This window comes from Ranitomeya imitator, chromosome 2 (genome assembly GCF_032444005.1).
Source record: "Ranitomeya imitator isolate aRanImi1 chromosome 2, aRanImi1.pri, whole genome shotgun sequence".
Lineage (NCBI taxonomy): Eukaryota > Metazoa > Chordata > Amphibia > Anura > Dendrobatidae > Ranitomeya > Ranitomeya imitator.
In genome coordinates, this window is record NC_091283.1 from 652,133,113 (window position 1) to 652,156,363 (window position 23,251).

Below are 23,251 nucleotides of genomic sequence, written 5' to 3' on the forward strand. Positions count from 1 at the left end.
CTTGTGCTGCTGCCTCTTGCATGGCCTGGGCCTGTCCCTCTTGTGCTGCTGCCTCTTGCTCGGCCTGGGTCTGTCGCTCTTGTTCTGCTGCCTCTTGCTCGGCCTGGGCCTGTCGCTCTTGTGCTGCTGCCTCTTGCTGGGCCTGGGCCTGTCGCTCTTGTGCTGCTGCCTCTTGCTCTGCCTGGGCCTGTCGCTTGGCTCTTTCAACCCTAGCTTGGCTTGATGCTCGGCAAAATCTCGCTCGGCCTGTGGTGCTGCAGTTTCTCTCTCGACCTGCCGCTCTGCATTCTTGTAGCACAAGCTGCATCTGCATTTGAGGTCACATGTGCTCATTTGCTGAGTCCATTCCACTCTGGGAGCTATGGTTGCCGCTGGTCCCTGCTGAGTTGGACAGTTCGGGAATTAGTTCCACAACTGGACATTCTGGGGCTCCACTTGTCTGGTGCCTCATCGAGTTGGCGCCTGGCATCATCCTCCACCAAGGCACAGATTAACATCTCTTTTGGTCTTGTTTGACCCATCAAAACCTAACTCCTCACACAAACTTATCAGCTTTCTCATACTTCTGGTAAGCAGCTGATGTCTTAGCAGTCACTCGCCAAATAAAGCATAGAACAGAAAAATATGAGGGGGGAGGGGTATAATTGCTACACATACAGTATTATAATAATCATTTTTATTTCCATATCACCAACATATTCCATAGCATTGTACATTTAAGAGGGAACTTGGACAGACAAAGGCATTTTAGAATAACACCAAACCCCCAATACCAAAACGAGTGAGGGCCCTGCTCACAAGCTAACAATCTGAGAATTGTCCCAGGTAAAAATAAAACAAAGTCTGATTCTCAAAACTCTGCACAGAATCTGTGCAAGGACTGTGAAAGCAATGATTGTTCAATCCAGCCATTATTGCTCAATCCAGCCATTAATGCTCTGTATCCCACCGCTTGCCACCAATATGTCACAGATAACCATTGGGGTCATGCAAATCCCAGTGCTGCTACCAATTGTCAGGGGTACCTAACCCGCTGCCTCCAATAGTCAAGACCATTATGCAGTTGGCTGACGAGTGATAAATGAGATCGCTGCTGCGTTCACTACTAGGCTGGTTATTGGGGAACGAACAGTGAGCGTATGGTAAATACACCTCTGATTCCAACGCATAGAATATATGTATATACCCACCTTATGGTCACTGTCAGCTCCACTATAACAAAAGAACTACTAGTTGCCACCACCAATTGTTTATATGGGCCAATTGGACACCCATTAAAGGTTGCTTATTGCTTCCGGGGGTGCGGTTTACAGAGTAAAAGGAACAGAGACATTACATTTTATATATTTGTTCCAGAAAGATGGCCAGGATTTTTAAAATTATACAGGATGATACAAAAAGGGAACAACACAATATGATATGTACAATTGCTTAAAATAAAAAGGAATTATGAGACGAATTATTAAACCTGGTTACGGAAATGGCTCAGTCAGAGCTTAGCAGAGGGAAATACTCCAATTGGGAAAGTAAACGGACAGAATCGACAGCTAACTGTCTTCCAGGGACTGACAAATGACCCAGACCCAAATGCTGCTTTTTTAAGCTTCAAGTCACGCTCACACACCTCCCCTTTATGAGCTCATGATTTTGGGATGTGCTGGGCCTGTTAGAATTTTATGAGATGCCCAACTTAAAGGATATATTCGCCCCTTAAGGTTCATATTGATATTGACGTCATATTTCTTATAATGATTTTACCATTACATAGAGCTCAAAAGTGGCCTGGTTCGCATCATCTGTCGGACCATTATTAAGTTTGAGGTGTTCTAGTGACCCCACGGCGATGTGACTGAATGTGTCACATCCTTCATTTGCCACGACGATGAAAATCTATATCCCATTAATATCAGATTGATACAAAATCTCAATATTCATGTCTGAAATGCTCTCGGAAGAATCCTTTGAACCCTGGATACTTCTTCCTTTGAACAAAGCCAACCTCTGGACTTCTCTGTGTAATCAGATCTGACAGCTTACTGTCTTTTCCCCAGCAGATATCCTGTTTGTCACCTGTTCACGGTAGGAGCCCTCTGCTTTAAAGGTTGCTTTAATTAGGTTCTCTCTACCTAGCTATAATTAATCCCACTCCAAATGGAGTTTGGAGTGTCGGCTCTCCTCCAGTTATGAGTTGTTTTTACTCTTTTCCATATGCTCAAAGTCGGGGGGTGGCGGTGACATATGTCCCCACCATGGAGATGTTTTATGGATTTTAATTTTCTTCTATGGCACTATATATGACATCTTATTTCTGTATCACTGCTCACAACTGGCCCTGGCTGCAGGACATGCCTATTATAATGTATTGCGCGTTATATGATATGTAAAGTATGATGTATCGGAGCCAGGCTCAGGATCAGTCAGCCCTGGATTCTGTATTTCAGTGTCTCCAGTCACTCTATCTCAGGCACTGTGTAAGTTATTGCTGCAGTGTGTGAACTTTCCTGCAGATTGGGTGACACTGTGGCCAATGATTCCCACTGACCGCATGACCTGATCTGTGTGGAGGTTCAAGCGTGCAAAAAAATCATCAATCCGCTGACACCACACAGCGTAAGGCTGTATGCTGACCTCCGCCATCCTTCTCATAAGCTCCTCCCCGGTGTGTTGAAGTAGCCAGGCGTGCTGGTGACATGAGTTCAGCAGGCTGGGACCACACAACATGCAGTGTGGGTGTCTGCAATACTGGGATGCCTCGGGCCGGCTCTTATACATATTCAAATGTACAATGCCGGCACATCTTCCAAGTCAGCAGACGGCAGGGTGTCCCGAAACATCTGCTGGGAGACTGGCCATCAGTGGCGTAACTAGTGTCCGAAGGGCCCTGGTGCAAAATTTAGACCTGGGCCCCCAATAGCATGTCAGTCAGATGTATGGTCCCTTATAGTGTTTTACAACCTATAAGGACATAATTGTTCACCCCATGTAATAATGTCCTCATCCTGGCCACTTCCAGCAATAACGTCCCCTATCCTGGGCTCCTTTCTGTAATAATGTCCTCATCCATATCCCTTTCTGTAATAATGTCACCCATCCTGGCCCCTTTTTTGTACTGATGTCGCCTTTCTGTAATAAAGTCCTTGTTCTGCTGCTCTTTTTAACACATATAAAACAAATAAACCATGCCTCCACTCCCATGACACACGGTCTCCTCTTCCATAGCCAGCTCAAAGGCCTACAGCTGACGTTGTCGTGCCCACCATGGGTAGTGCATGACGTCATTGCCATGTGCCACCTGTGACAGACACATCAACGTCAGCTGCTGACCTCTGATTGGCTGGTGGCGTGTATTGCAGTGCAAGAAGCCTGCGAGTCTCTATTCCCCAATCAGCTGACTGTGCCTTAAATGCATATCCAGCTGAAACAGGCACTGGCGTGGGCAGGCCCGTGTCCTGCACCTTCTGTGACCACTACTGTTATGCCCAGCCCACCCCTCGATTCGATTGCTTTGTGCTGATGGATTGCTATGGTAACTGGATTCTTTACCGTGGCCTCCACATCTGCCATGCACTGAATTTGGCAAGAACTCTACAAAACGTGTATGCCGAAGTCATAATTTATATCTTACATTCATTTCTGTATTCCTAAGAAATTGAGCTTTTTATTCAAATGCAAATGAGGAGCCTCTGCCATCTGAGATTGTTTCATCACCCAGTACCAACTTCTTTAGCTTGATTGATGGCTCACTGTCTGTGTGTCATGAAGTTGTAGGCAAGGAAATTGGATAGTGAGCCATCAACCAAGCTAAAGAGGCTGGCTTTGGGCGAGGAAACGACCTTGGAAGGCATTGGCTTGTTAAGTGCTTTGTCATGGCCAGAGCACTTACTGCACTTTTTGTATATGAATTATTATGCTAATTATTTGGGAATGCAGTAATAAATAGAGGTAGATGGAATTACTTTTTAAAGCTCTGCATGCCGATATATTCAGTTTGGAGGGGGGGAGGATAGTCTTACAGATTGCAGACAGATTCTATTTTAATGATTGTATTATGTCCAATGCATATCTTGCAGCAGAGTTCAGTGCTCTACAGCAGCCAATAACCAAGTAGGTCTCCAGTTTAGATCTACAATCTGTTATATTCTGGAGACTCCTAATCTGCACCTAAAGCAGGAATGAATCCTCCGCCTTATTCCAGAAATAGTGCCGAAACAGTGTCCATGAGTTTTCTGCTATTGCAGGTTGGCTTTATTAAGGTAAATGGGCTAAACTACAATACTATACACAATGGCCCCGATTCATCAAAAATAGCGATTTTCTTGCCTGTCTTGATGAGGAGTCATGTTGTAGTCAGACGCTCCTGACTTATTGAGAGACGCCTTACTCCTAATGAATCAGCAGCTTGCGCCTCACTACAATTCTTACTCCAGTCAGGGACTGGAGTAAGATTTGTGGCACAGCTAACGTCACCACTCGTCATGAACCCGCTCTTTTTGGAGCAAATCAACCATTCTGGACATCCCTTTTTAACTTTTTCAGAATTTACAAACAATGAGCTCAGAGGCAGAAAATAGTGTTTTCTTTTCTTTTTTTTTTTTTTTTTTACATCTAATAGTTGTGGAAATTCACTACTTTCATTATGCCAGTCACATAATTGTGACAGTTTCCAGGTTCCAGTGTTACCTCTATGTTTATTACTGATTGTGTATAGGAGGGACATGAAGGCAGCCAACACAGGACAGTGTTGTTTTCTGCATACTTTATAAAGACCTAAAAAGTGAGGATTCTACCCAATAGCTTTTATTTTAATTCATCACATAGGATGAAGATGTAAAGATGTGGCAAGTTGAAGTTGACCCTCAAGTGAAAGGAAAAAAGACGCGTGCTATGAGTAAACCTCAGGACGCTGACACTGTTATAGATCTCACCCCAGGTGAGTACCAGCCAATCATAGAGCTCCAGGAGGAGTTGTTCTTCATGTAATAGAATCCCGTGCACTACTCCTTTTGGGTCCGTACTGTCTTAGGTCAACTCTCCAGTATATTGCCATATAATGGAAAGTATAAATATCCAAGGCACCAGATGTCAAACGCAATTGATTTCTTTACTGGTTGCAGCATACAACACTTAGAAAGTGCAATGTTTCATCCACAAGCGGCCTCTATCAAGCCATGTAATGGAGAGGGGGGGGGGAAGAAAAATATACCCGTATAGATAACAATCTATGCTATTTATTATGGGATCTCAATAGGTCACTTCTTCTTACTCATCCCATCGAGCTTCCTCCATTTTCCTAGTATACACTAAACATAAAATAAAAACCACAATCAAGAGTTAAAATCATAAAAACAGAATTCATACTTCATATTAAAAACCTCCCCTGCATTGAACGTTGTATTACCGAGAAGAGTTGTTTGCTCATTAGGCAAAGTTATCATCTGACCACAGAAAACCTGACTACTGGACTAGAGAATTCTAAAAAGTCTGGAGATTCTGGATTAAAATTGCAGACAAGTCTTTAAAGGAGTACTTCAGAAATGTGATATTTGGTTATAGATGTTGGACCCACACTGATCAGCAGTTTATAATGATGCTTGGTGTACACAAGTGAATCAGAACACTACAGGTTTGTAAACTTGGTAGGCCTTTGTGGGATCAGACCTTCAACATCAATGGGAGCTGAGCTGCATCATCTGAGAAAAGCCACCACATATTGTATAGAGCTGTAGGACCCCCATTGGTGTCATATGGAGCTCCTGAGCCTGCTTCTTACAACTTATATACAGTAACAAGCAAACATTTCGACACACATTCTAATGTAATTTTATTTTTGTTTTGTTTTTTTTACTTATCTAAGATATAAAGCTGAATGTGTGTGTGTATGTGTGTGTGTATGCCCGGGATTGGCATCTGCACCGTCGCAGCTACAGCCACAAAATTTTGCACAGTCACACATCTGGACCTCGAGAGCGTCATAGGCTATGTTGTGAGGCGAAATTTTAACCCCGCACGTTCCAATTCACCAAACAATTTTGCCCCTATCTACATAATGGGGAAAAAAGTGAAAGGAAAAGTGTTGGAGGCGTCGTAGCTACAGCCACAAAATTTTGCACAGTCACACATCTGGACCCCGAGAGCATCATAGGCTATGTTGTGAGGTGAAATTTTAACCCCGCGCTTTCCAATTCACCAAACAATTTTGCCCCTATCTACATAATGGGGAAAAGTGAAAGGAAAAGTGTTGGAGGCAAATTGACAGCTGCCAGATGTGAGCAAAGGGGACTTAACCCCTTCCCGACCTGTGACACAGCCTATGCGTCATGAAAGTCGGTGCCAATCCGACCTGTGACGCATATGCTGTTTCACAGAATGATCGCGTCCCTGCAGATCGGGTGAAAGGGTTAACTCCAATTTCACCCGATGTGCAGTGCCAGGGAGAGTGGTAGTACAGCCCAGAGGGGGTGGCTTCACCCCCCCCCCCGTGGCTACGATCGCTCTGATTGGCTGTTGAAAGTGAAACTGCCAATCAGAGCGATTTGTAATATTTCACCTATTAACCCCTTTCTGACATTAGACGTACTATCCCGTCGAGGTGGGGTGGGCCCGTTTGACCACCGACGGGATAGTACGTCATATGCGATCGGCAGCGCTCACGGGGGGAGCGCCGCCGATCGCAGCCGGGTGTCAGCTGCTTATCGCAGCTGACATCCGGCACTATGTGCCAGGAGCGGTCACAGACCGCCCCCGGCACATTAACCCCCGGCACACCGCGATCAAAGATGATCGCGATGTGCCGGCGGTATAGGGAAGCTTCCCGCAGGGAGGGGGCTCCCTGCGGGCTTCCCTGAGCCCCCCGCAGCAACGCGATGTGATCGCGTTGTTCCGAGGGTCTTACCTCCCTCCCTGCCTGCTCCAGACCCGGATCCAAGATGGCCGCAGATCCGGGTCCTGCAGGGAGGGAGGTGGCTAAACAGAGCCTGCTCAGAGCAGGCACTGTGAAGCCTGCAGCACTGTAAGTCAGATCAGTGATCTGACAGAGTGCTATGCAAACTGTCAGATCATTGATCTGTGATGTCCCCCCCGGGACAAAATAAAAAAGTAAAAAAAATTTTTTCCAAATGTGTAAAAAAAGAAAAAAAAATATTCCTAAATAATGAAAAAAAAAAAAAATATTATTCCCATAAATACATTTCTTCATCTAAATAAAAGAAAAAAACAATAAAAGTGCACATATTTAGTATCGCCGCATCCGTAACGACCCGACCTATAAAACTGGCCCACTAGTTAACACCTTCAGTAAACACCGTAAGAAAAAAAAAAAAAACGAGGCAAAAAGCAACGCTTTATTATCATACCGCCGAACAAAAAGTGGAATAACACGCGATCAAAAAGACAGAAATAAATAACCATGGTACCGCTGAAAACGTCATCTTGTCCCGCAAAAAAACGAGCCGCCACACAGCATCATCAGCAAAAAAATAAAAAAGTTATAGTCCTGAGAATAAAGCGATGCAAAAATAATTATTTTTTCTGTAAAATAGTTTTTATCGTATAAAAGCGCCAAAACATAAAAAAATTATATAAATGAGGTGTCGCTGTAATCGTACTGACCCGAAGAATAAAACTGCTTTATCAATTTTACCAAACGCGGAACGGTATGAACGCCTCCCCCAAAAGAAATTCATGAATAGCTGGTTTTTAGTCATTCTTCCTCACAAAAATCGGAATAAAAAGCGATCAAAAAATGTCACGTGCCCGAAAATGTTACCAATAAAAACGTCAACTCATCCTGCAAAAAACAAGACCTCACATGACTCTGTGGACCAAAATTTGGAAAAATTATAGCTCTTAAAATGTGGTAACGCAAAAAATATTTTTTGCAATAAAAAGCGTCTTTCAGTGTGTGACGGCTGCCAATCATAAAAATCCGCTAAAAAACCCGCTATAAAAGTAAATCAAACCCCCCTTCATCACCCCCTTAGTTAGGGAAAACTTAAAAAAATGTATTTATTTCCATTTTCCCATTAGGGTTAGGGCTAGGGTTAGGGCTAGGGTTAGAGTTAGGGTTAGGGTTAGGGTTGGGGCTACAGTTAGGGTTGGGGCTACAGTTAGGGTTGGGGCTAAAGTTAGGGTTAGGGTTTAGATTACATTTACAGTTGGGAATAGGGTTGGGATTAGGGTTAGGGGTGTGTCAGGGTTAGAGGTGTGGTTAGGGTTACCGTTGGAATTAGGGTTAGGGGTGTGTTTGGATTAGGGTTTCAGTTATAATTGGGGGGTTTCCACTGTTTAGGCACATCAGGGCTCTCCAAACACGACATGGCGTCCGATCTCAATTCCAGCCAATTCTGCGTTGAAAAAGTAAAACAGTGCTCCTTCCCTTCCGAGCTCTCCCATGCGCCCAAACAGTGGTTTATTCCCACATATGGGGTATCAGCGTACTCAGGACAAATTGTACAACAACTTTTGGGGTCCAATTTCTTCTCTTACCCTTGGGAAAATAAAAAATTGGGGGGCGAAAAGATAATTTTTGTGAAAAAATATGATTTTTTATTTTTACGGTTCTGCATTATAAACTTCTGTGAAGCACTTGCTCACCACACCTCTAGATAAGTTCCTTAGGGGGTCTAGTTTCCAAAATGGTGTCACTTGTGGGGGGTTTCAATGTTTAGGCACATCAGGGGCTCTCCAAACGCAACATGGTGTCCCATCTCGATTCCAGTCAATTTTGCATTGAAAAGTCAAATGGCGCTCTTTCGCTTCCGAGCTCTGTCACGCGCCCAAACAGTGGTTTACCCCCACATATGGGGTATCGGTGTACTCAGGACAAATTGTACAACAACATTTGGGGTCCATTTTCTCCTGTTACCCTTGGTAAAATAAAACAAATTGGAGCTGAAATAAATTTTTTGTGAAAAAAAGTTAAATGTTCATTTTTATTTAAACATTCTAAAAATTCCTGTGAAGCACCAGAAGGGTTAATAAACTTCTTGAATATGGTTTTGAGCACCATGAGGGGTGCAGTTTTTAGAATGGTGTCACACTTGGGTATTTTCTATCACATAGACCCCTCAAAATGACTTCAAATGAGATGTGGTCCCTAAAAAAAAAATGGTGTTGTAAAAATGAGAAATTGCTGGTCAACTTTTAACCCTTATAACTCCCTACCAAAAAAAATTTTTGGTTCCAAAATTGTGCTGATGTAAAGTAGACATATGAGAAATGTTACTTATTAAGTATTTTGTGTGACATATCTCTGTGATTTAATTGCATAAAAATTCAAAGTTGGAAAATTGCGAAATTTTCATAATTTTCGCCAAATTTCCGCTTTTTTCACAAATAAACGCAGGTACTATCAAAGAATTTTTACCACTATCATGAAGTACAATATGTCACGAGAAAACAATGACAGAATCACTGGGATCCGTTGAAGCGTTCCAGAGTTATAACCTCATAAAGGGACAGTGGTCAGAATTGTAAAAATTGGCCCTGTCATTAACGTGCAAACCACCCTTGGGGGTAAAGGGGTTAAAACTGGTGAAATATTACAATCCAGTCATGGCCGATGCTGCAATATCATCGGCCATGGCTGGAAACACTGGTCTGCACCCCCCCACCGCCACCGATTTCCCCCCCCCCCCCCCAGTCCTCCGATCAGTCCGGTGCACAGCTCCGCTCCCCTCCGTCCTCCTGTCCGCTCCCCCCATTCTCTTGTCCGCTCACCCCCGTGCTCCAATCCACCCCCCCTGTACTCCGATCCACCCCCCCTGCACTCCGATCCACCCCCCGGTGCTCCGATCCACCCCCCCGTGCTCCGATCCACACCCCCACACTGTGCTCCGATCCACCCCACCATGCTCCCCCTCCACCCCATGATACTTACCGATCCTCCCGGGGTCCGTCCGTCTTCTCCATGGGCGCCGCCATGATCCAAAATGGCGGGCGCATGCGCAGTGCGCCCGCCGAATCTGCCGGCCGGCAGATTCATTTCAAGTGCATTTTGATCACTGTGATAAAACCTATCACAGTGATCAAAAAAAAAAAGACTAAATGCCCCCCCCCCCCCCCTTTGTCACCCCCATAGGTAGGAACAATAATAAAATAAAGAAATTTTTTTTTTCTTACACTAAGGTTGGGGTAAGAATTGTTAGGGTTAGGGTTTCGGTATGTGCACACATATTCTTGTCCTCTGCGGATTTTTCCGCAGCGGATTTGATGAGTCCGCAATGCTAAACCGCTGCGGATTTATTGCGGATTTACCGCCGTTTTTCTGTGCATTTCGCTGCGGTTTTACAACTGCAGTTTACTATTGGAGCAGTTGTAAAACCGCTGCGGAATCCGCAGAAAGAAGTGACATGCTGCGGAATGTAAACCCCTGCGTTTCTGTGCAGTTTTTCTGCAGCATGTGTACAGCGATTTTTGTTTCCCATAGGTTTACATTGAACTGTAAACTCATGGGAAACTGCTGCGGATCCGCAGCGTTTTCCGCAGTGTGTGCACATACCTTTTAGAATTAGGCTATGTGCACACTGTGCGGATTTGGCTGCCGGTCCGCAGCGGATTGGCCGCTGCGGATTCGTAGCAGTGTTCCATCAGGTTTACAGTACCAAGTAAACATATGGAAAACCAGATCCGCTGTGCCCATGGTGCGGAAAATACCGCACGGAAACGCTGCATTGTATTTTCTGCAGCATGTCAATTCTTTGTGCGGATTCCGCAGCGTTTTACACCTGTTCCTCAATAGGAATCCGCAGGTGAAATCTGCACAAAAAACACTGGAAATCCGCGGTAAATCCACAGGTAAAACGCAGTGCCTTTTACCCACGGATTTTTCAAAAATGGTGCTGAAAAATCGCACACGAATCCGCAACGTGGGTACATAGCCTTAGGGTTAGGGTTGGAATTAGGGTTGTGGTTAGGGTTGTGATAAGGGTTATGGCTACAGTTGGGATTAGGGTTAGGGGTGTGTTGGGGTTAGTGTTGGAGGTAGAATTGAGGGGTTTCCACTGTTTAGGCACATCAGGGGTCTCCAAACGCAACATGGCGCCACCATTGATTCCAGCCAATCTTGTATTCAAAAAGTCAAATGGTGCTCCCTCCTTTCCGAGCCCTGACGTGCGCTCAAACAGTGGTTTACCCCCACATATGGGGTACCAGCATACTCAGGACAAACTGCACAACAATTATTGGGGTCCAATTTCTCCTGTTACCCTTGTGAAAATAAAAAATTGCTTGCTAAAACATCATTTTTGAGGAAAGAAAAATGATTTTTTTTATTTTCTTAGCTCTGCGTTGTAAACGTCTGTGAAGCACTTGAGAGTTCAAAGTGCTCACCACATATCTAGATAAGTTCCTTGGGGGGGTCTAGTTTCCAAAATGGGGTCACTTGTGGGGGGTTTCTACTGTTTAGGCACATCAGGGGCTCTGCAAACGCAACGTGACGCCCACAGAGCATTCCATCAAAGTCTGCATTTCAAAACGTCACTACTTCGCTTCCGAGCCCCGGCACGTGCCCAAACAGTAGTTTACCCCCACATGTGGGGTATCACCGTACTCAGGAGAAACTGGACAACAACTCTTGGGGTCAAATTTCTCCTGTAACCCTTGGGAAAATTAAAAAATTCTGGGCTAAAAAATTATTTTTGAGGAAAGAAAACGTATTTATTATTTTCACGGCTCTGCGTTATGAACATCTGTGAAGCACTTTGGGGTTCAAAGTGCTCACCATACATCTAGATAAGTTCCTTTGGGGGTCTAGTTTCTAAAATGGGGTTACTTGTGGGGAGTTTCTACTGTTTAGGCACATCAGGGGCTCTAGAAATGCAACGTGACGCCCGCAGAGCATTCCATCAAAGTCTGCATTTCAAAACATCACTACTTCCCTTCCAAACCCCGACGTGTGCCCAAACAGTGGTTTACCCCCACATATGGGGTATCAGCGTACTCAGGAGAAACTGGACAACTTTTGGGGTCAAATTTCTCCTGTTACCCTTGGGAAAATAAAAAATTGCGGGCTAAAAAATCATTTTTGAGAAAAGAAAAAATGTTTTTTATTTTCATGGCTCTGCGTTATAAACTTCTGTGAAGCACTTGGGGGTTCAAAGTGCTCAACACACATCTAGATTAGTTCCTTTGGGGGTCTAGTTTCCAAAATGGGGTCATTTGTGGGGGATCTGCAATGTTTAGGCACACAGGGGCTCTCCAAACGCGACATGGTGTCTGCTAATGATTGGAGCTAATTTTCCATTTAAAAAGCCAAATGGCGTGCCTTCCCTTCCGAGCCCTGCCGTGCGCCCAAACAGTGGTTTACCCCCACATATGGGGTATCAGCGTACTCAGGACAAACTGGACAACAACATTTGGGGTCCAATTTCTCCTATTACCCTTGGCAAAATAGGAAATTCCAGGCTAAAAAATAATTTTTGAGGAAAGAAATTTTTTTTATTTTCACGGCTCTGCGTTATAAACTTCTGTGAAGCACCTGGTGGTTTAAAGTGCTCAATATGCATCTAGATAAGTTCCTTGGGGGGTCTAGTTTCCAAAATGGGGTCACTTGTGGGGGAGCTCCAATTTTTAGGCACACGGGGGCTCTCCAAACGCAACATGGTGTCCGCTAAAAAGTGGAGCCAATTTTTCATTCAAAAAGTCAAATGGCGCTCCTTCCCTTCCAAGCCCTGCCGTGCGCCCAAACAGTGGTTTACCCCCACATATGGGGTATCAGCGTACTCAGGACAAATTGGACAACAACTTTCGTGGTTCAGTTTCTCCTTTTACCATTGGGAAAATAAAAAAATTGTTGCTAAAAGATCATTTTTGTGACTAAAAAGTTAAATGTTCATTTTTTCCTTCCATGTTGCTTCTGCTGCTGTGAAGCACCTGAAGGGTTAATAAACTTCTTGAATGTGGTTTTGTGCACCTTGAGGAGTGCAGTTTTTAGAATGGTGTCACTTTTGGGTATTTTCAGCCATATAGACCCCTCAAACTGACTTCAAATGTGAGGTGGTCCCTAAAAAAATGGTTTTGTAAATTTCGTTGTAAAAATGAGAAATCGCTGGTCAAATTTTAACCCTTATAACTTCCTAGCAAAAAAAAAAAATTTGTTTCCAAAATTGTGCTGATGTAAAGTAGACATGTGGGAAATGTTATTTATTAACTATTTTGTGTCATATAACTCTCTGGTTTAACAGAATAAAAATTCAAACTGTGAAAATTGCGAAATTTTCAAAATTTTCGCCAAATTTCCGTTTTTATCACAAATAAACGCAGAATTTATTGACCTAAATTTACCACTAACATGAAGCCCAATATGTCACGAAAAAACAATCTCAGAACCGCTAGGATCCGTTGAAGCGTTCCTGAGTTATTACCTCATAAAGGGACACTGGTCAGAATTGCAAAAAACGGCCAGGTCATTAAGGTCAAAATAGGCTGGGTCATGAAGGGGTTAAAGAATGAGAGCGATGGCGCCAAAGAGTATATACCGTACAGTTGCTAAGGTGGGGCCCCGACATGGGATACTCACCACACACGGGGATATGAACACACACACAAAATGTGCCACACACTACCACATGCTTGAACACATACCGTATACCACCCTCAGCACACATTTCACCACACATACACCAACCTCGCCACATAAAAGTCGACACACAAAAGTCGCCGCTCAAAACTCGCCACGCGCAAAACTCGCCACATGCAAAAACTAGGCTCACGCAAAACTCGCCACAAGTGCAAAACTCACCTCATGGAAAACTCACCACACGCAAAACTTGCACACACGGAAAAATTGCCACATGCACAAAAGTTGCAACACATGCAAAAGTTGCCTCACACAAAACTTGCACATACTCAAAAGGCACCACACATAAAACTCGCCACGTGCAAAACTTGCTTCACACAACTTGCTACACTAACCTGTCACATGCAACTCGACACACATAAAAAGTTGCTACACGCATGTCGCCACACGCAACTCAACACACACAACTTGACAAACGAAACTTGCCCTAAAACACACACAAGTCTGGTATTATCCTTCAAAAATAAAAATCTGATTAATAAGCAGACAAACTACAAGAGCAACAAATGTACCATATAGGAAATACGGCAGCTGTCAGTCACATGACCTGTCTATTATGTGTATGTGTGAGCTAATACAGTGCCTACAAGTAGTATTCAACCCCCTGCAGATTTAGCAGGTTTACACATTTGGAATTAACTTGGCATTGTGACATTTGGACTGTAGATCAGCCTGGAAGTGTGAAATGCACTGCAGCAAAAAAAGAATGTTATTTCTTTGTTTATTTTTTTTTTAAATTGTGAAAAGTCTTTTCAGAGGGTCATTTATTATTCAACCCCTCAACCCACCAGAATTCTGTTTGGTTCCCCTAAAGTATTAAGAAGTAGTTCAGGCACAAAGAACAATGAGCTTCACATGTTTGGATTAATTATCTCTTTTTCCAGCCTTTTCTAACTATTTAAGACCCTCCCCAAACTTGTGAACAGCACTCATACATGGTCAACATGGGAAAGACAAAGGAGCATTCCAAGGCCATCAGAGGCAAGATCGTGGAGGGTCACAAGGCTGGCAAGGGGTACAAAACCCTTTCCAAGGAGTTGGGCCTACCTGTCTCCACTGTTGGGAGCATCATCCGGAAGTGGAAGGCTTATGGAACTACTGTTAGCCTTCCACGGCCTGGACAGCCTTTGAAAGTTTCCTCCCGTGCCGAGGCCAGGCTTGTCCGAAGAGTCAAGGCTAACCCAAGGACAACAAGGAAGGAGCTCCGGGAAGATCTCATGGCAGTGGGGACATTGGTTTCAGTCAATACCATAAGTAACGTACTCCACCGCAATGGTCTCCGTTCCAGACGAGCCCGTAAGGTACCTTTACTTTCAAAGCGTTATGTCAAGGCTCGTCTACAGTTTGCTCATGATCACTTGGAGGACTCTGAGACTGACTGGTTCAAGGTTCTCTGGTCTGATGAGACCAAGATCGAGATCTTTGGTGCCAACCACACACGTGACGTTTGGAGACTGGATGGCACTGCATACGACCCCAAGAAAACCATCCCTACAGTCAAGCATGGTGGTGGCAGCATCATGCTGTGGGGCTGTTTCTCAGCCAAGGGGCCTGGCCATCTGGTCCGCATCCATGGGAAGATGGATAGCACGGCCTACCTGGAGATTTTGGCCAAGAACCTCCACTCCTCCATCAAGGATCTTAAGATGGGTCGTCATTTCATCTTCCAACAAGACAACGACCCAAAGCACACAGCCAAGAAAACCAAGGCCTGGTTCAAGAGGCAAAAAATCAAGGTGTTGCAGTGGCCTAGTCAGTCTCCTGACCTTAACCCAATTGAAAACTTGTGGAAACAGCTCAAGATTAAAGTCCACATGAGACACCCAAAGAACCTAGATAACTCGGAGAAGATCTGCATGGAGGAGTGGGCTAAGATAACTCCAGAGACCTGTGCCGGCCTGATCAGGTCTTATAAAAGACGATTATTAGCTGTAATTGCAAACAAAGGTTATTCCACAAAATATTAAACCTAGGGGTTGAATAATAATTGACCCACACTTTTATGTTTAAAATTTATAAAAATTTAACTAAGCAACAAAACTTTTTGGTTTGTAAGATTTATGCATCTGTTAATAAATCCTGCTCTTGTTTGAAGTTTGAAGGCTCTAACTTATTTGCATCTTATTAAACCTGCTAAATCTGCAGGGGGTTGAAAACTACTTGTAGGCACTGTATATACTGCCAGGGAGGAGGGCTTCCTGTTGGCTGGGGATTTATCAGGCTGCCAATTTAGCTTACAAATACTGAGGTAAAAATACTGAGCAAATAACGTGTGAATGAGGTCTAATACAGGAGAAGATGACACACAGGTATATACTATATACAGGGGAGATGACACACAGATATATACTATATACAGGAGAGATGACACACCGGTATATACTATATAGAGGAGGAGATGACATACAGGTACATACTATATACAGGAGGAGATGACATACAGGTATATACTATATACAGGAGCAGATGACCTACAGGTATATACTATATACAGGAGGAGATGACATACAGGTATATGCTATATATAGAAGATGACATACAGGTATATACTATATAGAGGAGATGACACACAGATATATACTATATACAGGAGATGACATACAGGTATATACTATATGTAAGAGGAGATGACATACAGGTATATACTATATACAGGGGAGATGACACAGCAGGTGTATATACTATATACAGGGGAGATGACATACAGGTGTATACTATATACAGGAGATGACATACAGGTGTATACTATATATAAGGGAGATGACAAACATGTATATATTGAGGTGAAAATGAGAGGTGTGAGGTGAAAATGAAAAGGTGTGAGTGCAAAATGAGAGGAGTGAGGGAAAATAGTGGAGTGATCGGAAAATTACAGATGTGAGGTCGAAATGACAAGTGTTAGGGGGGAATGAGAGGTGTGAGGGAGAAAATGAAAGATGTGATTGGGAAAATGAGAGGCGTGATGGGAAAATAAGAGAAGTGAGGTGCTATAACTAACCAAGGATATTTACTATGCCCAGGCAACGCCGGGCTCTTCAGCTAGTTAGAATTAAGAGTGAAGGAAAACAAAAAAACTACAAAGGAACACAATGTGCGACCATTGTATATATTAAGCCTTAAGGTACCGTCACACATAACGATATCGTTAACGATATCGTTGCTTTTTGTGACGTATCAACGATATCGTTAACGAAATCGTTGTGTGTGACAGCAACCAACGATCAGGCCCCTGCTGGGAGATCGTTGGTTGCTGGGGAAAGTCCAGCACTTTATTTTGTCGCTGGATCTCCCGCTGACATCGCTGGATCGGCGTGTGTGACGCCGATCCAGCGATGTCTTCACTGGTAACCAGGGTAAATATCGGGTTACTAAGCGCAGGGCTGCGCTTAGTAACCCGATGTTTACCCTGGTTACCGTTGTAAATGTAAAAAAAAAACACTACATACTTACATTCCCGGTGTCTGGTCATGTCCCCCGCCGTCAGCTTCCCGCACTGACTGGTGAGCGCCGGGCCAGCCGTAAAGCACAGCACAGCGGTGACGTCACCGCTGTACTTTACGGCCGGCGCTCAGTCAGTGCGGGAAGCTGAAGGCGAGGGACGTGACCAGACACCGGGAACGTAAGTATGTAGTGTTTTTTTTTTTACATTTACAACGGTAACCAGGGTAAACATTGGGTTACTAAGCGCGGCCCTGCACTTAGTAACCCGATGTTTACCCTGGTTACCCGGGGACTTCGGCATCGTTGGTCGCTGGAGAGCTGTCTGTGTGACAGCTCTCCAGCGACCACACAGCGACGCTGCAGCGATCGGCATCGTTGTCGGTATCACTGCAGCGTCGCTTAGTGTGACGGTACCTTTAGATTCCTTTGTTCTTTGATGTTAGATTTACTCCCCTTTTGGCATTCTCTCAAGTCCTTTTTAAAGTGGCTTTATTTTGTGGTCCAACTCATCCCATACCATGTCAAATTGGTTGAGATCAGATATGTAGGACATTTCTTCAGATGCAGCACTCCATTCCTTTCCATCTTGGTCACATAGTCCTTGCATAACCAAAAGGTGCATTTTGGGTCATTTTCCTGTAGCAACACAAATTGCACAAAGTTGGCATGTTGTTGCAGGTGATATACAAACCTATATAGAATAGATTTAATAGAAGGTGAAAATTTAAGTAACATTTTGGTGCAAACAAAGAGGCTTAACCCCTTCCCGACCTGTGACACAGCGTATGCGTCATGAAAGTCGGTGCCAATCCGACCTGTGACGCATATGCTGTGTCACAGAAAGATCGCGTCCCTGCAGATCGGGTGAAAGGGTTAACTCCCATTTCACCCGATCTGCAGGGACAGGGGGAGTGGTAGTTTAGCCCAGGGGGGGTGGCTTCACCCCCTCGTGGCTACGATCGCTCTGATTGGCTGTTGAAAGTGAAACTGCCAATCAGAGCGATTTGTAATATTTCACCCATTATAACGGGTGAAATATTACAATCCAGCCATGGCCGATGCTGCAATATCATCGGCCATGGCTGGAAATACTAGTGTGCCCCCACCCCACCCCACCGATCGCCCCCGCAGCCCTCCGATCTGGCCGGTACACTGCTCCGGCTCCCCTCCATCCAGTGCTCCGCTCCCCCCCGTGCTCTTGTCCGCTCCCCCCGTGCTCCAATCACCCCCCCGTGCTCCAATCACCCCCCCTGCATTCAGATCCACCCCCCGTGCTCCGTTCCACCCCCCCATGCTCCGTTCCAGCCCCCCCGTGCTCCGTTCCACGCCCCCCGTGCTCCGTTCCACGCCCCCCGTGCTCCGTTCCACGCCTGCCGCGCTCCGATTCCCCCCCCGTGCTCCGATCCCCCCCCCCGTGCTCCGATCCCCCCCCCCCGTGGTCCCCCCCACCCCATCATACTTACCGATCCAGCCGGGGTCCCGTCCGTCTTCTCCCTGGGCGCCGCCATCTTCCAAAATGGCGGGCGCATGCGCAGTGCGCCCGCCGAATCTGCCGGCCGGCAGATTCGTTCCAAAGTGCATTTTGATCACTGAGATAGATTATATCTCAGTGATCAAAATAAAAAAAATAATACATGACCCCCCCCCTTTGTCACCCCCATAGGTAGGGACAATAAAAAAATAAAGAATTTTTTTTTTTTCCACTAATGTTAGAATAGGGTTAGGGGTAGGGGTAGGGTTAGGGTTAGGGGTAGGATTAGGGTTAGGGTTAGGGCTAGGGTTAGGGTTAGGGCTAGGGTTAGGGGTAGGGTTAGGGCTAGGGTTAGGGTTTCGGTATGTGCACACGTATTCTGGTCCTCTGCGGATTTTTCCGCTGCGGATTTGATAAATCCGCAGTGCTAAACCGCTGCGGATTTATGGCGGATTTACCGCGTTTTTTTCTGCGCATTTCACTGCGGTTTTACAATTGCGATTTTCTATTTGAGCAGTTGTAAAACCGCTGCGGAATCCGCACAAAGAAGTGACATGCTGCGGAATGTAAACCGCTGCGTTTCCGTGCAGTTTTTCCGCAGCATGTGTACAGCGATTTTTGTTTCCCGTAGGTTTACATTGAACTGTAAACTCATGGGAAACTGCTGCGGATCTGCAGCGTTTTCCGCAGCGTGTGCACATACCTTTAGAATTAGGCTATGTTCACACGGTGCGGATTTGGCTGCGGATTGGCCGCTGCGGATTCGCAGCAGTATTCCATCAGGTTTACAGTACCATGTAAACATATGAAAAACCAAATCCGCTGTGCCCATGGTGCAGAAAATACCGCGCGGAAACGCTGCGTTGTATTTTCCGCAGCATGTCAATTCTTTGTGCGGATTCCGCGTCTTTTTACACCTGTTCCTCAATAGGAATCCGCAGGTGAAATCCGCACAAAAAACACTGGAAATCCGCGGAAAATCCGCAGGTAAAACGCAGTGCCTTTTACCCGCGGATTTTTCAAAAATGGTGCGGAAATATCTCACACGAATCCGCAACATGGGCACATAGCCTTAGGGTTAGGGTTGGAATTAGGGTTGTGGTTAGGGTTGTGATTAGGGTTATGGCTACAGTTGGGATTAGGGTTAGGGGTGTGGGGGGGTTAGTGTTGGAGGTAGAATTGAGGGGTTACCACTGTTTAGGCACATCAGGGGTCTCCAAACGCAACATGGCGCCACCATTGATTCCAGCCAATCTCGTATTCAAAAAGTCAAATGGTGCTCCCTCACTTCCGAGCCCTGAAGTGTGCCCAAACAGTGGTTTACCCCCACATATGGGGTATCAGTGTACTCAGGATAAACTGCGCAACAATTACTGGGGTCCAATTTCTCCTGTTACCCTTGTGAATCTAAAAAAAATGCTTGCTAAAACATCATTTTTGAGGAAAGAAAAATGATTTTTTATTTTCACGGCTCTGCGTTGTAAACGTCTGTGAAGCACTTGGGGGTTCAAAGTGCTCACCACATATCTAGATAAGTTCCTTGGGGGGTCTAGTTTCTAAAATGGGGTCACTTGTGGGGGGTTTCTACTGTTTAGGCACACCAGGGGCTCTGCAAACGCAATGTGACGCCCGCAGACCATTCCATCAAAGTCTGCATTTCAAAAGTCACTACTTCCCTTCTGAGCCCCGACGTGTGCCCAAACAGTGGTTTACCCCCACACATGGGGTATCAGCGTACTCAGGAGAAACTGGACAACAACTATTGGGGTCCAATTTCTCCTGTTACCCTTGGGAAAATAAAAAATTCTGGGCTAAATAATTATTTTTGAGGAAAGAAAACGTATTTATTATTTTCACGGCTCTGCATTATAAACTTCTATGAAGCACTTGGGGGTTCAAAGTGCTCACCACACATCTAGATAAGTTCCCTTGGGGGTCTAGTTTCCAAAATGGGGTCACTTGTGGGGGGTTTCTACTGTTAAGCCACATCAGGGGCTCTGCAAACGCAACGTGACGCCCACAGAGCATTCCATCAAAGTCTGCATTTCAAAACGTCACTACTTCACTTCCGAGCCCCGGCATGTGCCCAAACAGTGATTTACCCCCACATATGGGGTATCAGCGTACTCAGGAGAAACTGGACAACAACTTTTGGGGTCAAATTTCTCCTGTTACCCTTGGGAAAATAAAAAATTGCAGGCTAAAAGATCATATTTGAGAAAATAATTTTTTTTTTTATTTTCATGGCTCTGCGTTATAAACTTCTGTGAAGCACTTGGGGGTTCAAAGTCCTCACCACACATCTAGATTAGTTCCTTTGGGGGTCTAGTTTCCAAAATTGGGTCATTTCTGGGGGATCTCCAATGTTTAGGCACACAGGGGCTCTCCAAACGTGACATGGTGTCCGCTAATGATTGGAGCTAATTTTCCATTTAAAAAGCCAAATGGCATGCCATCCCTTCCGAGCCCTGCCGTGCGCCCAAACAGTGGTTTACCCCCACATATGGGGTATCAGCGTACTCAGGACAAACTGGACAACAATATTTGGGGTCCAATTTCTCCTATTATCCTTGGCAAAATAGGAAATTCCAGGCTAAAAAATCATTTTTGAGGAAAGAAAAATTATTTTTTATTTTCATGGCTCTGCGTTTAAACCCCCAGGTGCTTCACAGAAGTTTATAAGTGCTCAATGTGCATCTAGATAAGTTCCTTGGGGGGTCTAGTTTCCAAAATGGGGTCACTTGTGGGGGAGCTCCAATGTTTAGGCACACAGGGGCTCTCCAAACGCGACATGGTGTCCGCTAACAATTGGAGCTAATTTTCCATTCAAAAAGTCAAATGGCGCGCCTTCCCTTCCGAGCCCTGCCGAGTGCCCAAACAGTGGTTTACCCCCACATATGAGGTATCGGCGTACTCGGGAGAAATTGCCCAACAAATTTTATGATCCATTTTATCCTACTGCCCATGTGAAAATGAAAAAATTGAGGCGAAAAGAATTTTTTTGTGAAAAAAAAGTACTTTTTCATTTTTACAGATCAATTTGTGAAGCATCTGAGGGTTTAAAGTGCTCACTAGGCATCTAAATAAGTTCCTTGGGGGGTCTAGTTTCCAAAATGGGGTCACTTGTGGGGGAGCGCCAATGTTTAGGCACACAGGAGCTATCCAAACGCGACATGGTGTCCGCTAACGATGGAAATAATTTTTCATTCAAAAAGTCAAATGGCGCTCCTTCCCTTCCGAGCCTTACCATGTGCCCAAACAGTGGTTTACCCCCACATGTGAGGTATTGGTGTACTCAGGAGAAATTGCCCAACACATTTTAGGATCCATTTTATCCTGTTGCCCATGTGAAAATGAAAAAATTGAGGCTAAAAGAATTTTGTTGTGAAAAAAAAGTACTTTTTCATTTTTACGGATCAATTTGTGAAGCACCTGGGGGTTCAAAGTGCTCACTATGCATCTAGATAAGTTCCTTGGGGCGTCTAGTTTCCAAAATGGGGTCACTTGTGGGGGAGCTCCAATTTTTAGGCACACGGGTGCTCTCCAAACGTGACATGGTGTCCGCTAAAGAGTGGAGCCAATTTTTGATTCAAAAAGTCAAATGGCGCTCCTTCCCTTCCAAGCCCTGCCGTGCGCCCAAACAGTGGTTTACCCCCACATATGAGGTATCAGCGTACTCAGGACAAATTGGACAACAACTTTCGTGGTTCAGTTTCTCCTTTTACCATTGGGAAAATAAAAAAATTGTTGCTAAAAGATAATTTTTGTGACTAAAAAGTTAAATGTTCATTTTTTCCTTCCTTGTTGCTTCTGCTGCTGTGAAGCACCTGAAGGGTTAATAAACTTCTTGAATGTGGTTTTGAGTACCTTGAGGGGTGCAGTTTTTAGAATGGTGTCACTTTTGGGTATTTTCAGCCATATAGACCCCTCAAACTGACTTCAAATGTGAGGTGGTCCCTAAAAAAAATGGTTTTGTAAATTTCGTTGTAAAAATGACAAATCGCTGGTCAAATTTTAACCCTTATAACTTCCTAACAAAAAAAAAATTTGTTTCCAAAATTGTGCTGATGTAAAGTAAACATGTGGGAAATGTTATTTATTAACTATTTTGTGTCACATATCTCTCTGGTTTAACAGAATAAAAATTCAAAATGTGAAAATTGCGAAATTTTCAAAATTTTCGCCAAATTTCCGTTTTTATCACAAATAAACGCAGAATTTATTGACCTAAATTTACCACTATCATGAAGCCCAATATGTCACGAAAAAACAATCTCAGAACCGCTAGGATCCGTTGAAGCGTTCCTGAGTTATTACCTCATAAAGGGACACTGGTCAGAATTGCAAAAAACGGCAAGGTCTTTAAGGTCAAAATAGGCTGGGTCATGAAGGGGTTAAAATACTAAAAACAGGCAAAAATATGAATCGGGGCCTAAATCTTCTTTACCTGGGGAAGTCCACTTGAGAACCAATTTCTTCAAAGGCAGACTTTACTTGCTGAGTGGTTCTTGACACATTGTGGCTTAGAAAAGTTGTGGAATAGGGCTCAACACCGCATGGAACTATGTGCCAACACTGCCTCCGCAAAATAAAACACACTTGAAGGCCTTTGATTTTACAGATCGACGGTTGAAACTGCTTGAGAGAATGCTAAGAGTGTGTGTAACGATGTCCTCAGAATAAAATAGAAGAGTAATACTTTGAGGAGTCTAAGGTTTATCATAAATGCAGTTTATATGCACGCATTTCTTTACTCCATGTTT

At 44.5% G+C, this 23,251-nt stretch overlaps 1 protein-coding gene across 2 annotated transcripts in view; it reads left to right on the forward strand.

Annotated features, from left to right (window-relative positions):
* The window catches only part of LOC138667075 (zinc finger protein 3 homolog), a 105,634-nt gene that overhangs the window by 49,958 nt on the left and 32,425 nt on the right, over window positions 1-23,251 (forward strand). For both annotated transcript variants that reach the window (XM_069755348.1, XM_069755347.1), the window contains one exon: window positions 4,819-4,930. In XM_069755348.1, the coding sequence (XP_069611449.1) occupies window positions 4,819-4,930 (112 nt within the window). The remainder of the gene's footprint in view (window positions 1-4,818; window positions 4,931-23,251) is intronic.